General features: G+C 41.7%; 1 protein-coding gene across 1 annotated transcript; it reads right to left on the minus strand.

Moving 5' to 3' along the window:
- Window positions 1-12,399: 12,399 nt before the first annotated feature.
- Window positions 12,400-14,396, minus strand: foxj1b (forkhead box J1b; the record flags this gene model as incomplete). The annotated part of the gene is made up of 2 exons (XM_079260886.1): window positions 12,400-13,287; window positions 13,806-14,396. The coding sequence occupies 2 exons, from the start codon at window positions 14,394-14,396 to the stop codon at window positions 12,400-12,402; spliced, it is 1,479 nt and encodes a 492-aa protein (XP_079117012.1).
- Between the last annotated feature and the right edge of the window lie 613 nt (window positions 14,397-15,009).

Consider the following 15,009-nt stretch of genomic DNA (forward strand, 5'->3'; position numbering starts at 1 on the left):
ATATATACACATACATACATACATACACACACATTAGATTGGCCAATGTCTTTAGACTCTACAAAGTATCAGCCAAGTGGACAAGAACAGTGACTGCGTGATCTAATCTTTGCTACTGCAGACAGTAAAATCTGAGATGTGCAACAGAACCCTATGAAATGTTATTTGGGAGAAGAGATTGTACCACAGGCTGCACGGTGGTGTATTGGTTAGCACTGCAGAAGGTTGCTATCTGAGCTTTCCCTGTCACAGCGGCAAGGCGATGAGGACCCAAATGCAGAGATGGGAGCCAGAGATTCTGAGTCTAGATGCTTCATTTATTATTATAATAATAATAATAATAATACCTTAACTGAGGGCAAACTAAATGGGGAGACTACCAGAAGTACACACAATGGACAAGCAACTGAAACACTGCAACAGAGAGGTATAAATAGACACAAGAACACAACAAGATACAGGTGAAATGGATGAAACTAACGAGACCAGGTGAAAACTATGAACAGGAACAAAGGCTACACAGGAAACAAGGCAAGGAGACTAAACAGGGAAAAGCTACAAAATAAAACAGGAAACTAGAACTAAAGACATAACACGAAAAACATCATGACACTCGCCGCGTATGCAGGGATTCTCTCCAGGTTTTTTGGCTTCCTCTCATTGTCTTACATTAACCTAACATACATGTTAGGTTCATTAGTTACTCTCCATTCTCTATTGATGATTTTATCTCCAGGAATAATTGTATGTGTGGATGGTTGTTTGCCGCTCTGTGCTGGACTGGTGACCTGTCCAGGGTGTACCCTGCCTATCACCTGATGATTGGAGGAAAAGACTCCAGCTTCCCACAACCCTGAACTAGATGGAAAAAAATGAATGATTGAATACATGATTTTTCCACACAAAACCTCATCTGAATAAAAAAAACAAACAAAAAAAAAAACAAAAAACAAAAACAAAAACAACCCACAGAAGTCCAAATGAGCATCTCCCCTCCTTTCACCTTATTCCCTCATTTATAGTTAATATGTTCTTATTTTTCCTTCTCTCCTGTGTTTCCCTCTTTTTGTTACCTCCTCTTCCTCTCTAATTTTATTTACTTTTATTGTTTCCATCTTATTTACAACTCACAACTGTGTCATCATCCTTCTCTGTCATGTCTGGGTTGTTCTGCCTTCCTCCCTCAGTCTAAACAGCCCTATATCCTGTGCTGCTTTCTTTTTTTTTTTCCTTTCTCCCTTTTACCTTTTCCCTGCAGAGGTGCTGGATGGTTTTGTTCTCCAGTGGCTAATTTGAATGTTCTACTTGCCAACTTAGCAGTGGGAGCACAGTGTGTGTGTGTGTGTGTGTGTGTGTGTGTGTGTGTGTGTGTGTGTGTGTGTGTGTATTGCACCTCTCCCTTGCCAGCTTCTGTTATACAACACTAGTTCTTACCTCTACATACAAACACCTCACTTGCCAGCAAAAATACACACATACATGCATGCATGCACACATAAAATGACATCCCTTCTGGCTGCTTCATTCATGCATTGAACAGTTCACACGGACATGCAGACTTTTGCTCCACCAGCGTTTATGTGAACCGGAATGATACTTGAACTGATGACACTTGACGTTGTGTTTGTAATCACTGCAAAGGCAATGATGATGATATGAGGTTTAAAGTGAAGATTTGTCTCCCTCTTCGAGTCTCCCTCTGCGAGACAGACAGGTGTGACGTTGAAGCAAAGCAGCGATTGGTTCCAGTGAGCAGAGTCTAATCAGCCATCAAGCACGAGGTCCTTAAGTGGGTCTGAAAAGACAGGACACACACACACACACACACACACACACACACACACACACACACACACACACACACACACACACACACACACACAAATGAAATGCATTAACTCAAAATGCAAATGCAGTATTAAATATTGAAGGCCAAACTCAAATGCATGGGCATAAACTAGCCAACACACACACATTTGAGAACCATCATGATGTTTTAATGGGACGAGCACCAGAGCACACAATGTTCTAATGGGCTGATGTGCTAAGCACATAGCCACACACAGTCACACACAAACGCAAATACACACTGCTCGTATGTGCCTGATACCTTACCTGTCAGAGGCAGGTGTGGTCTCCAAGGACCCAATCAGTTTTAATTAACCCCTGGTGGGTTAGGGTAGGTGGGGGAGGGGTGGAGGAGGTAAGGAGGGAGATGGGAGAGGAAAGGAGAAATGCAAAGGGTATAAATTTGTAGAGAAACACCTAAATTAAAGAAAAAATATGTTGCAAATGTAAAAAAAAAGTTGAGGTTTTATAATGAATTTAACATTAATTCATAATGAAAGAAAATGTTCACTAAGAATTATTCACCTCTCTACTGTCAGGGTCAACCACGGGTCATATAACACAGAGAGTTTGGGTTTCACCACTGATTTCTAGTTGTGTCTGCAACAACCAGGATCATTTGACCTGTTCTTCAGCTCTCCGTCACATAACCTGGTCTTTATTTGCAGATTGGGTCTCCCTTGCAAAACAGCTAGATTCTTGCAAGATTCTCAAGAGGACAATTAGTAAAATAACCTTGTTGGTTTCCAGCAATGTATGTGTTCAATCTGCAAAGGCTGCTAGGAGTAAAACCCAGAAACCTCTGTCACAACATTTAGATATCTGTTCACAGAGATCTCCTTCAAAATGTGTGGATGAAAGTCACAAATCTAGTGTCTTGTTTGTGTTAATAAATGAAGAGGTTTCTCTTTGGAGTTTCCTTGTTCTTCCTGTGTATGTGAGGGGTACTCTGGCATTTCCCCCACTGCCCGAAGACACACTTTTTAGGTTAAATATTTGCTTTAACTTCTCATCAGCTGTTGTTTGTCTCTGGCGACCTGTCCATGTACCCTGCTTCTTGCCTTGCTCATAGCTGAGATATGTTCCAGTTTACCTGAAACCCTGAATTGGACTGGTATAGAAAATACATGTCTGTAATGTATGTGAGGGAAGAGAACAGTAGCCTGTCATCAACACAGACAAGCTCATATGTATCTTTTTAAAACCCACCTCTTGAGCTCCTTTACCAGCACTGGCCCCACATCCATTATTGAAGGACTGATGCTTGGTGGAGCCAAGGAGGTGGATAGGGTGTCACTCCACAGTCATCCTTACATAATCAGAGGTAATTTCCTGAGCAGGCATGGATGAGGTCATTATGTGTAAAAAATCAAACAAACAGATGAATCACAATTTATAGTTGCAGAATTGACCCTCACATGTCTGTTGTCATATTGGAATAACTTCATTTGCTCTTGTATTCACATGATGCAGCGGTCTCTGGATGAGTGCAGGTTTCTGGTAGAAAATCTTCTCATTGCTTCAGTGTACACACAGAGGAAGAAGACAAGGTTGAGGTAATGTGGATTGCAAATGGACTAATGTGCATGTATCCTGGTTGTGTTTGTGTTTATCTGAGAACTCCCTGTATGTGCCTCTCAAAGTATGTGTGTGTTGTCTACAGCACCCCCAAGGGAGCCAAACGTTGTACAGCTTCACAAAGCAAATCACAGCTAATCAAATAAGGGCCCTTACCAGCACACAGATGCAGAGTGACGAATGAAGGAGCTGCATGTGTGTCTGGAGGAGAAGGTGATGGAGGTATCGTAGAGGCTTTAAGAGACACTGGATGGGGGTGGAAGCGCGCACACACACACACACACACACACACACATACCTTCAAACAAGCATGGGTACTTTTAGGTAGACAGAGCAGATAGGTATTAATGAGCCAACCTTTAGCTTTTTTTTCTTTTTTTTTTGACTGTCTCCTTCATGATAGACCCCTAAGGGAGGAAAAAATGTTTGTGATTTTTTTTTTTAAAGATTTGAAAAATCTATGCAGTTTGTGGTAAAATAACTAATCTAACCAGTTTAAGTAGATTTAATAGGCATGGAAGGGTGCAGAAGACAAGCAATTGTCCTCATGACAGGATGCCACAAAAGTCTCAGAAGTTCTGTGGCTTAAAATGAGGCAGATTAGCAGCCAGATTGATGAGGTTGGTCCAGACTTGTTTTCTGCTCTGCTCTGCTTGGCATGAACATCGACGCTGTGCGAAGGGCACGGCTCCAGCTCTGCTCCTGGCTCATTTTCTACACTCTTGTCCGTGCTCACTCTCCTGACACGCTGCCCTGTTGCCAATTCCACTGTGTGGGCATGAGTTTCAGACCACGTGAGGGGTTCATGCAGTTGTAACTGTGTGCCTGAGTAATCCGTGACCGGCCTAAGTATTTACGCTGAGTGTGTGAGTGCTTTTGGATGTGTGTGTGTGGCAGCTGTGCACCCTCCTCCTGTCTGCCTGGGAGACAATCAGCCTCTCCCTGCGACCAGAGAGACCAAAGCCACGAAGCAAGAATGTCTTTTACTGACTAAGTGCTGGATGCCAAGATGTGCAGACGCAGGCCAAAAGATCTATGTAGACACAAAGAGATTTGTTATAAGGGTTTTTGGATTTGCTTCATTTTTATCAGTTACATAAAAAAAAAAAAAAAAAAAAAGTACCATTCATGTGTACTATCAATTAAAAATTAAACTTAAATTCAGTTCAGCTTTATTTTTTTTTAATATCGTGCCAATTCATGACAACAGTACTTCCAAAGATACAGTCTGATACAGTTATTAACTATAGTTTAATCCAATTCACTATAATCATTTGTAATCTGATTGTTGAGTTTTATCATATAATCCATATTAGGTCAGTTCATTAAAGTTATTTTATTATAATACCAGTTCACTCCTTATTTTTTTTTAGCAGGGGGGTAAAACCTCTAGCAGAACCAGAACCAGCAAGGCCAGCTATGTACCTCGACTGGGGGGTGGAGGGAACAGTCAACAAGCTGCATAAAGGCTAGTGATACCTTGTATCAGGAGGAGGTTTTTAAAACGCAGAAGCAACTGTGTATGATCTGACAAACATCTGCTGACCACCGTATCTACACTGTAAGGTGCTTATGAACAAATCATTTAATCTGCATGAATCCATGATAAGTTCAAAGTGACTACCGATGGCACAAAAAAAAAAACAATCTTTTAAAGGATAGATTCTGATGTGAAGTTAGTACATTTACTGCATTTTACCCAGTGTAGATGAAGAGCATCAGACTCCCACTGCCACAAGTCTGTCCCTGTCTGCTGTGTGACATGACTCCAGGCAGATACATTCAGTGATTCTTGAAATTTTTCCACTCCAGGTTAGTTTGGATTACAGAGACAAGCGATTACAAAAAAAGTGAGGAACTCCATGTGCATTGTCATTTGAAACTGAATTTATGTCACTCAAATTATTCTTAATTTGGCAACAAAACACCTCATTTTCTACATATTCAAGTAGAACAGCTTTACAAAGACCATAATGAGAACACAGTGAAACAAAAACAATAAAAAATCATTAAAGTTTTAAAGAAAGGTTTAGTAGAAAACCTGTGATCAATTAAACCAATATTGGGCTGTTCTTTGACTGCCATTTAACTTATTTAGCCACACGTGGTAATAAAGTTGCCTCCAAGCACCTGAGTTTTCCCAGAGTGTGATTTTGGGATGTGCTGATATTTTTTCATCATGACTCAACATTCAATTCAGTTCAGCTTCATTTGTAAAGTTCCAACTCATAACAATGTCATCAGGGCACTTTATGAGGAACAGCTTCCATCAACCTGCACTGTTACCTCATGATACTCTGTAATACTGTACAATCCCTTTAAAATACTTCTGTCTATGTTATTTATATTCAGTTATTTTATTCTGGTTCTTTTTCAATTCAATTCAACTTTATTTATATAGCGTCAAATCACGGCAATGCCATCTCAAGACGCTTTACAGACAGAGGGGAAAACATAATGAAGGCCAATTCATAACAGCCTATATAAGGAAACCAACAGATTGAGTTGAGTCCAACTCAATCTCCCATCCTGAGCAAGCACACTGGCAACAGTGGGAAGGAAAAAACTCCCTTTTAACAGGAAGGAAACCTCCGGCAGAACCCGACTCAAGGACAGGCAGCCATCTGCCTCTGCTGTGTGGGGGGAAGAGGACAGAAAGACAACAGACAACAGGAACTTTTACTCCCGGCCAGGGAGACCTGCTGAGACAGGAGACATACATAAAAATACTGTGACCTGAGAAACTAAGTTTATTCTCATACTGTAGATGGTTTTGAATGACAGTAAAAGCTAAATATGAGTCTAAATCTCAAGGAATTAGAAGATTGAGTTTTACTAATTAATGGATGGACTTTTTTCATTCACACAGTCCAGGTGTTTGAGGTCGACTCAAATGTACATTTTAGAGCTTCAAAGCTTCACTGTAACAAATGGCTGTGAAATTTAGAATTATTTGGTTTATCAAACACAGTAACATTTATCTAATGATTAACTGTTATTGATAGTATTGTATTGTCATAAACAATATCATCATAAAAGTACTTAAGTGTTTTTATTTGTGCAGTAAATAAAGCAGCACTGTGAATGCAATTAAAATGACAGAATTTAATAGATGTGTTTTCTACATTTGCTGCATGGTGGCACAGTGGTTAGCACTGTGGCCTCAAAACAAGAGGCCACAGTGGCCTTTCTGTGTGGAGTTTGCATGTTCTCCCTGTGTATGCGTGGGTTCTTTCCAAGTACTCAGGCTTCCTCCCATCATCCAAAGACATGCATGTCAGGTTAATTGGTTACTATAAATTGCCCATAGATGTGAGCGTGAGTGGATGTTTGTCTCTGTGTGGCCCTGCGATGGACTGGCGAGCTGTCCAGGGTGTACCCTGCCTTTCGCCCAAAGACTGCTGGGATAGCCTCCAGCTTCCCCGCGACCCTTCATGGGATTCAGCGGTTAGGGTAATAAATTAATGTTTGCTATATTTAAACAAACAATAGTGTAAATGTAACTGAAATCCCAGCAGTTAATTGATATTTTTTCTACAGGTAAGTAAATAAGTACTGTAAGTACAGCTGAAAAAAGTGTTTAATTGTTTTTATTTTTTACAGTAAATGTATAAACTACTGTACTTTTACTGTACCTGGCTTACTGCTGCCAATAAGTTACTTTGAGATAATTTTGTTATAATGTTGACTTATTGGAATATCTGGTAATATGTAAATATCCTTAGCCATATGATAACTCCTGAATGGCAACTTTATTTAGGATTATTTTTTAGCATGAACAAATACAACTATCTGTTACATTTTGCATCACATTTTAAAGTTCTTAAAATGTTTCAGATTATAGACTGTTTCCTCGCATGTGGCTATTTTCATGTCCGACTAGCACAGTTCAAACTAAACATGGCTGCCTGCCTCTAGCCGGATTGCAAATCTGATGTAATCCTTGGGAAATAAGGGATGTTGGTGATGTACGAAAAATAATGTTGCATTTAAGAGACTGAAGGTATGGTTTTGTGGATTCACGCTAAGCTTTCCTTCAAAAGTACTCCATATTAAGATCATTCTCATTTCAACCCAAACAAAGAGATGTTTGAGATTCTTAAAAAGGAATTTCTCATGTGCTTGCTTCAGTCTATTTTTAAGGGCCGATATGAGATGTGGTGTCATGTAGTACAAAAAATTGTTGACTATCACCTGTTTCCTTTAGCTATAAAAAGCCACAAGAGCTTTCTGGGATACTGTAGCGAGATAGAAGTATGGTGTGGTGGAGTAAAGTGACGGGCCCCTGGAATATAGTACCTACAAGGAAGAATAGCTGTGTTGCAATAGCTAATGGAGATCAAAATAAATACAAATACAAAGTACAGAGATTTCTCAAAATTCCCAGAATACTTAAGTGATGTGTTGTACTGTGGATAATTCAGTTATTCTTAATTTGATGCAGAAGCCCTTAGATGCCCTGCAAGGGATGAAAAGAGCCTCTCTGGCCTCCAGGAGCCTCTAGCAATTTTCATTGAGTTGCAATTACATTAGCACTCATACACCTTTGTTTGTCTGCACATGCCTCAAATCAAAGAAATTTGCACATCAAAACTACAAATCCAATCGAAAGAGCGTTTTGCGTGGGTTCATGGAGATTGCAGATCCAGTCCTTAATTTTTGCAGAACAATATCACAAATAAAGCTTGTATTAAATAAAACAGCTCAAAAATAAATTCCTCAATTGATGAACCTTTTGATGCACATGAGCATGACCATGAGGACTGATCTAAAATGTGAATCAATAAAACCTTGAAATAAAAATAAACCCCCATAGCCTAATACACCTCAAGCCTTTTATTTTAATTAACCAACCACAGTTCCTTTCAAAATGGAGCAGGCGATCTAAATGGAGCCTCCATCTGCATTTCATACATAATCAGCAGCCTGTTTAGGTGCACTTCCTGTCCAAGCGCCTCGTCTTTTGTTGAGCCAGTCTAGAGAAGCATAAATGGATTGTCAGACCACTGAATATCATCTCAGTCTTTTCGCCTTCATCAATATGTGATGTGGGCCTTGAAACCAGAGATGGATGACAATTTCCTGCTGGTTCAGTTTAGCAAAGGGAGACTTCCACTAAATGTCCACTCTGATATATGTGTGAAGCCTTGCTCTAAAGCACTGATGTGGACATTTCATTTATCAGCGTGAACTAACCCTTATCTGTGCATGTAATCATTCATGCTGTGGGGTTTCTCAGGGGCTATAAAGCAGGCTTGGGGCATTTTCCTGCTGCCACTTTTTGCTTTGTGCCACAGTGAAGGATGTAATTTGTGAGGAACCCCTTCATGTGTCTTCTATCTCCTTTACCATACAAAGATCAGCTTAGTTGCTTTACCCAATAAATGTGAAGTTGAAGCCACTGTCTGTGCGACACAGGGAGGGGCGCTTCTTTAGCAAAGCTGGTTGTCCGTCTGTATGCCTGACTCTAATCAGAAGCAGTCCAGAGGGTGCCATGATGGCAATAAAACACTAACTGCACCCTCATCTTGTCTCTGCTCTTGCCTCTGCCTTCCTGTGTGTGACCCACAAACACAACACAGGCGTGCTCAGAGTGATGCAGAGCCTCCCTGAGGGGCACCAAAGAGGAGGTTATAAAGCATTATAAGCCAGGTTAGCCTACAGTGACAGCCTGGCTTGTTCTTCCTTCTTTCAGCAGGTCCGCATGCTGGGCAGCCCCAGTCTCTCATCCACTTCGCTGAATAGAACCACAGGGCTCTGGCTCCACAGAGATAGTGTTATCTGGGCCGCCATGGGGCTCTGATCACCGCCATGTACACACACTCAGTAGGCGGCACACACATCAGCATGAGTGCGGACAAAGAAACCTGCGGCACAACACAAATATTAGGGGAGTATATTGTAACCATCCACAAACACGTGCACAGGGTCCGAGACAAATGTGAACATCCACAAACACACATACACAGTGAGTGTAGTTGATGCTGCTTTGTACTTATACCTGACAGCAACAGGAACATAACTTTTTTTTCAGTGTCTAGCATGGATTAAGTTAATTCATCTTAATCAAATGAAGGGATATTTGTGGATGCAGGGTGGCCAGTGGTCACACTTCTCCACCTGAAATCTGGCTGTAGTCCCTGCTGTTTTAAGGAATCTGAGTTATTCCACCCATTCCTGGAGACCTGCACACATGACCTGTCTCAACTGGGAGCCGCAAGCCAGAGGGATGGGGATAAGCCGCATTTTGCCGCTTTTTTTTTCTTTTTTACCTCAATTTCAATTAAAAAGAGATTTGAAGTGGAAAGCACATTATTATACATGCCATATAAGCATCCTGGAAAAGGCAACGCGGTGGTTAGTTTTGAGGATATTTTCTAACAGCTATCAGACATGTCATCAGTGAAATAGTGTAAGTGAGCATATGAATTAGGCAAACAGTAAAGTGAAGGAAGTTGTATGAATGCTGGCTCACCATAAATTTTCCAGACATGTCCTCTCATGTTGATACTTCAGTCTTTATGAGTGGTCTGACTCATTTGAACTTCCAGTCTTAAGTCTGGATAGCACGAGGATTATTTCAGGGCTAAAGTGCATGTGTGAAAACTGTTCATCTCAGCTAATAGACCACCCAGATTAAAGACATTAAACATTAGCCTAAGGTTGGATTTCTTTCAATCCCTGACCGTTTCTACATCGTTGTGAGTAGGTTACATTAGCAACAGGAAAATGGCATTAGCAATTTTCTGATGCACTAATTAACACTGCTCATTATTTCAGCACCTGCTTAGCATAAATGCACAAAATTTCATCTTTAAAGTTCTAACTACACATCCCTAAATCATGGTATGCTTCATGGACATTGAAAGTGAGCATGTAAACATGCTAGAACAAGATGGTGGATACTTCATGAGTTTGCATCTTTAAGCTAGTTATTTGTGCTGTGTTTAGCATTTAGCTAAAAATACTATAACTGTTTTGGATTAAGTTAACAACAGATGCTTGTTGTTAACAAACTAAGGTGCATTTTGCTAGCAACACTGTCATTACCTAAACGATTTAGCTTTAACCATTCGTCAGCTAACAGTGAGGTTAGCATTTAGTTAACAGACGTGTTGTTAACAAGCTAACAAGTATTTACTGTAAGACGCTACTACCATAAACTCTCTGTATGTTTCACATATAAGGCAAGTCCAGGCCTGTCCATGCTGATTAATGATAAACCCTGACAGACGTTTATCTCTTCATTTCACACACACACACACACACACACACACACACACACACACACACACACACACACACACAAAGTGAGAGAGAGAGAGAGAGAGAGAGAGAGAGAAAGAGAGAGAGAGAGAGAGAGAGAGAGAGAGAGAGAGAGAGAGAGAGAGAGAGAGGTCTAAGTCAAACAATAAAGCTGTCCACACTGAACTGTTTTGTTTTTTAAACTCTTGTATTTTAGGTGAAAAGATTTGTTTACAGCTGTTTCTTTAGTTGACACCGTTTATTGCATTAAGGCATGATTGCATTTTCAAACAGATTTTTAAAAAAAAGTACAAATCAACATGTGTTAATATTTAGAGGCATTGAACAATAATCGGTATGATACAATGAGAAAGTCTGGCCTATAAAAGTTCAAATCATGTGCCTCCCTCAACCCTTTGCCTCCAAATTTATGATCAGATTTGCCCAAACACACATTACAGCTTTAAAAAAACTAAATTTACACAGAAGTAATCGGCAACGAACAAAGAAAATCTAACACTCTTACCTTATCTTATTAATCAACACAAAAACCAGAAACACGAACGAACTGCATATTCCTTATCAGCAAATATGGCCCAAAATTACTGACAAATTCCCACTTTTATATTTTCAAAAGAAAGATTCAAAGCGCTTGCTGATTTAATTTATTGCAGATTTACTTCAGTGCTTTCTTAAAGAGGCCAGCTTCATGTTCATCATGGTTAGTAAATATTTAAAAACAGATTTAACACCAAAATGAAAACAAATCATCTTGCTAAAAGCTGTCTTGCCTTTCTAAAACTGCTGCCTATAAAAGTGCATAATGTTAGATTTCAAGACTCTTTTATTTGTCTGCTCCTCTGTTTACTTTGCAATACATAAATGTAGACAAAAAGCAAATAGTCTTGCAGAGCATCATGCCATATACTTTACTGAATATATATTAAACGGATAATATAACTATTTCAGAAGTGACTGATTTTCTAAAATCTTAATCTGAAGCTTTTATGTCTCCATTTAGCTTTGATAACTTCATTTTTCATCCTCACATAAACAACTGAGATAATGGCTGACGATGCTGGATGTTAGTAGAAAAACAGTTCGTGCTAATGTAGCACAATAGAATCCTGTACGTCCTCTCAGTCTCATGTTAACTGTGCTTGTTTGGTCAGAGTACTCCAACAGAGGGTGGCTTTTTCTTGCTTTTTCCTCCAGAAAAACAGATAACCATACTTAAGTCCAGATGTATTTCCACTCACGTCATGCTCCAACTGGAAAAGTCCCTGATTTTGCAGCGCAAAATAGTCCAAATGAAGACTTAATTTGGTGTCTGTTAGCCTGTTCTGTTGTCTTTCCACTCATTGGAACAATGTAATATCAGCGCTGCACCATGCACTGCATTGCTTTTTTGACACCTTCAAGAAAAGGAAGCGTACATCGGGGAATAATCCTCAATAGTGATGACAAACATCAAAGTCAGTTTTTTTAAGGGCACCTCTGTTAGCTGGGTTTGCAACGTGGGCTTCACAGAATGATGTTTGCATTTTTGCAAAAGAACAAGTGAGCGTTACAGCAAGTAGATGAAAAATATGCAGCGTTCATTGCAGAACGATTGGAGGAAATTAGAGGTAAGTGAAGCTTAAATGTTTTATCCTCTTAGATAATGCAGGCTTGGAATTAGCAATCAGACATCCAGATTGTTGAATGTAAATAATTTTAGGTCAGAAGTTACAGATAGCTCTCCATTCTATCCAATGGCTGCATCTCTGTGAAGAAGCCTTCATACAGACCAAATCCCTGATCCAGAGTGAGAGGAATGGCCTGGGCCTCTTCTTTTATATCTTCCCATGGCTGCAGTACAGCCTCAACTGGCTGCTCTGGGAACAGCGTGGAGGGCTCTTCGAAGTGCTGCAGGTGGTGGTGACTGGTCTGCAGTTGATCTTGATCCAGCTGCTGCTGTTGCCGCTGGTGTGTGTGCTGCTGCTGAGGCACATGGAGCTCTGCCATGTTGAGCATGCATTCCATGGAAGCGGCACTTAGATCTACGTAGCTATAGGACTGATGGTGGTTTATGTCCTGGCTCTGACCCATAACGTCTCCTCCACACCACCTCCCCAGCCCTGCTGAGTGCTGCCTCCCCTGCATGGAAACCTCCATATCACAGCCCAGGGAGCTTAGCGCTGTGTTGATGTCCAAATCCTCAAAGGTGCTGCAGCTCCCACTGAGAACGTCATCAAACACCGACGCCAAGTCAAAGTCCCCTTTCAGGACGTCTGCTTTGTTAGCTTCTGTGGCTAGCAGAGGAGACTCCGTGGCCCTGTTCTTGTTGTTGCTTTTAGAGGGCATGTGCTTCTGTTTGTTGCCCACCCCTTGGTAGGGGCAGGTATTTTGGGGACCATGATACCCCTGAACCAGTTTGTTCTGTCTTTGTGCGGCGCTGCTGCTGCTGCTGCTGTAGTGGTTAGCCGACATCCTTCTGCGTTTGAAGATGCCATTGACAAACATGTCAGCATACTGAGGATCAATCTGCCAGAAGCCCCCCTTTCCTGGCTCGTCTTTCTGCCGGGGGACCTTCTTGAAACACTTGTTGAGAGACAGGTTGTGACGAATGGAGTTCTGTGACAAAAAACAAAGAAAAAGAAGATTCCATATGAAAAACAGATGTAAATCAGTCATGAATAAACTGAAAATGTCACCATGTCAGGATGGCAGGTGAGTAGGCGTTTGGGGTATTGCTGTTGTTTGTATAAAAGCAGATGAACCTAATGAGGCTTTCTAGTAACAGGCAGCTTTGTGCATTTCAAACATGATCAGCTGTGCTTAGCTGCCGTCTCTCTCAGGAGCCCTCATTAGCACACATCTATTCTCTCTCTCTCACACACACACAGGAGCACTTTCTCCTATCCAACATCCAAAAACCCAGCATGGTGATGGAGATTGCAGTGATTATCAAGTCATAAATAACAGGTGGTTTAAAGTTTTTAGACCTTAAAACAGAGCTGATCTCTGTTTTTGGCCTGCAGATGAAGTGCCTGACAGCGACACTGGAGGCAATTGCACAGCCTTCCCCTCTTTCACCTCACCATTTGTCAGACTCATAAATTATATAAGGAGAGTTATCTGGTCTCGGTTACCTGCCAGCTGGGCTCCGCGTGTCTGTAGTAGCAGAAATTCTCCGTTATCCAGTTGTAGATGGTGGACAGAGTCACTTTGGGCTGCTTGCTCGCCTGCATGGCCATGCAGATGAGAGATGCGTAAGAATAAGGCGGTTTGACTTTGGGGTTGGTTTTGTAGTCCACCTCCACTGGAGGGCTCGCTTGTACTGCGATGTGAGCGTAGCTTGGCGCGGGGGGAGCGCAGCTGGATGACCGCGGAGACAAGGCGTTGGAGTCGCTGCCGGAGGTGACAGGGATGCCTAGATACAGAGGCATCCCGGTGGCAGCGGTGTCCCCGGCAGGAGGACTGGATGGAGAGTCGGTGCCAGTTCTGGGGAAGCCCAGGCGTTTGAGAAAGAGGTGCTGCTGGGAGGACGGGCATCCGGGTCCGGTAGCGTTGGGTCGCTCCGGGTCCCCGCTGAGGATGGAGAAATTCTGGAGCCAGTGGAGGCTGGTGAGGCTGTCGTCCAGGAGGGCAGAGTCACAGCCGGTGATCTGATCCTCCGGGAACACCGCCAGCCATTTCGCTTTAGACTTGTTGGCAATGTCGGGGCTCGTCAAGACCGGCATCCTTCTCTGTGCGCGCGCTGGAGGCTGAATACGACTGGGGTGTCTTTAAACTGGCATTCAAAGTTAAAAGCTCACTTTAGATTAAAGAAAAGTTCAAAGATAAATACAGATGAGTAAAGGAAGTTAAAACAAACAAAAACAAAAAAACTGACATCTGGGAGTCAAATAAATCGTTGAAATTTAAACATTTGTTAAAAAACAGGAACATTAACCCCACAGTTTGGAAAACGACGCGTAAATTGACAACCTTCTATGCCTCTCTGAAAGGGATGCTCTGTGTGCACCTGTTGCAATCCGTCCCTGCCTCTCCTCTCCAAGGACTCAGTGGCGCATCTAGTCTCTGCGCAACAAGTGCGGCGGGGGGTAGGGCGAGGAGCACCCAGCGCATATGCACAATATAAAAAAGAAGGAAAGAAAAGGGACTTAGGGTTGATCCATGGCGATTCGGGATAACCTGGCTCTCCTGGAGGGAAAGACGTGAGAATATGTGGCAGCTATAAAATAAGTCGCTCATAAAGCCCGAGGGACTGCCCACCACCCCTTTAAAGCGACTGGGATGGGATTTCTGATTGGCTGGCCAGCATATTCTTGCCTATCCAGGTTTTATTTTACC

Source organism: Telmatherina bonti (genome assembly GCF_933228915.1).
Source record: "Telmatherina bonti genome assembly, chromosome: 21".
Classification (NCBI taxonomy): domain Eukaryota; kingdom Metazoa; phylum Chordata; class Actinopteri; order Atheriniformes; family Telmatherinidae; genus Telmatherina; species Telmatherina bonti.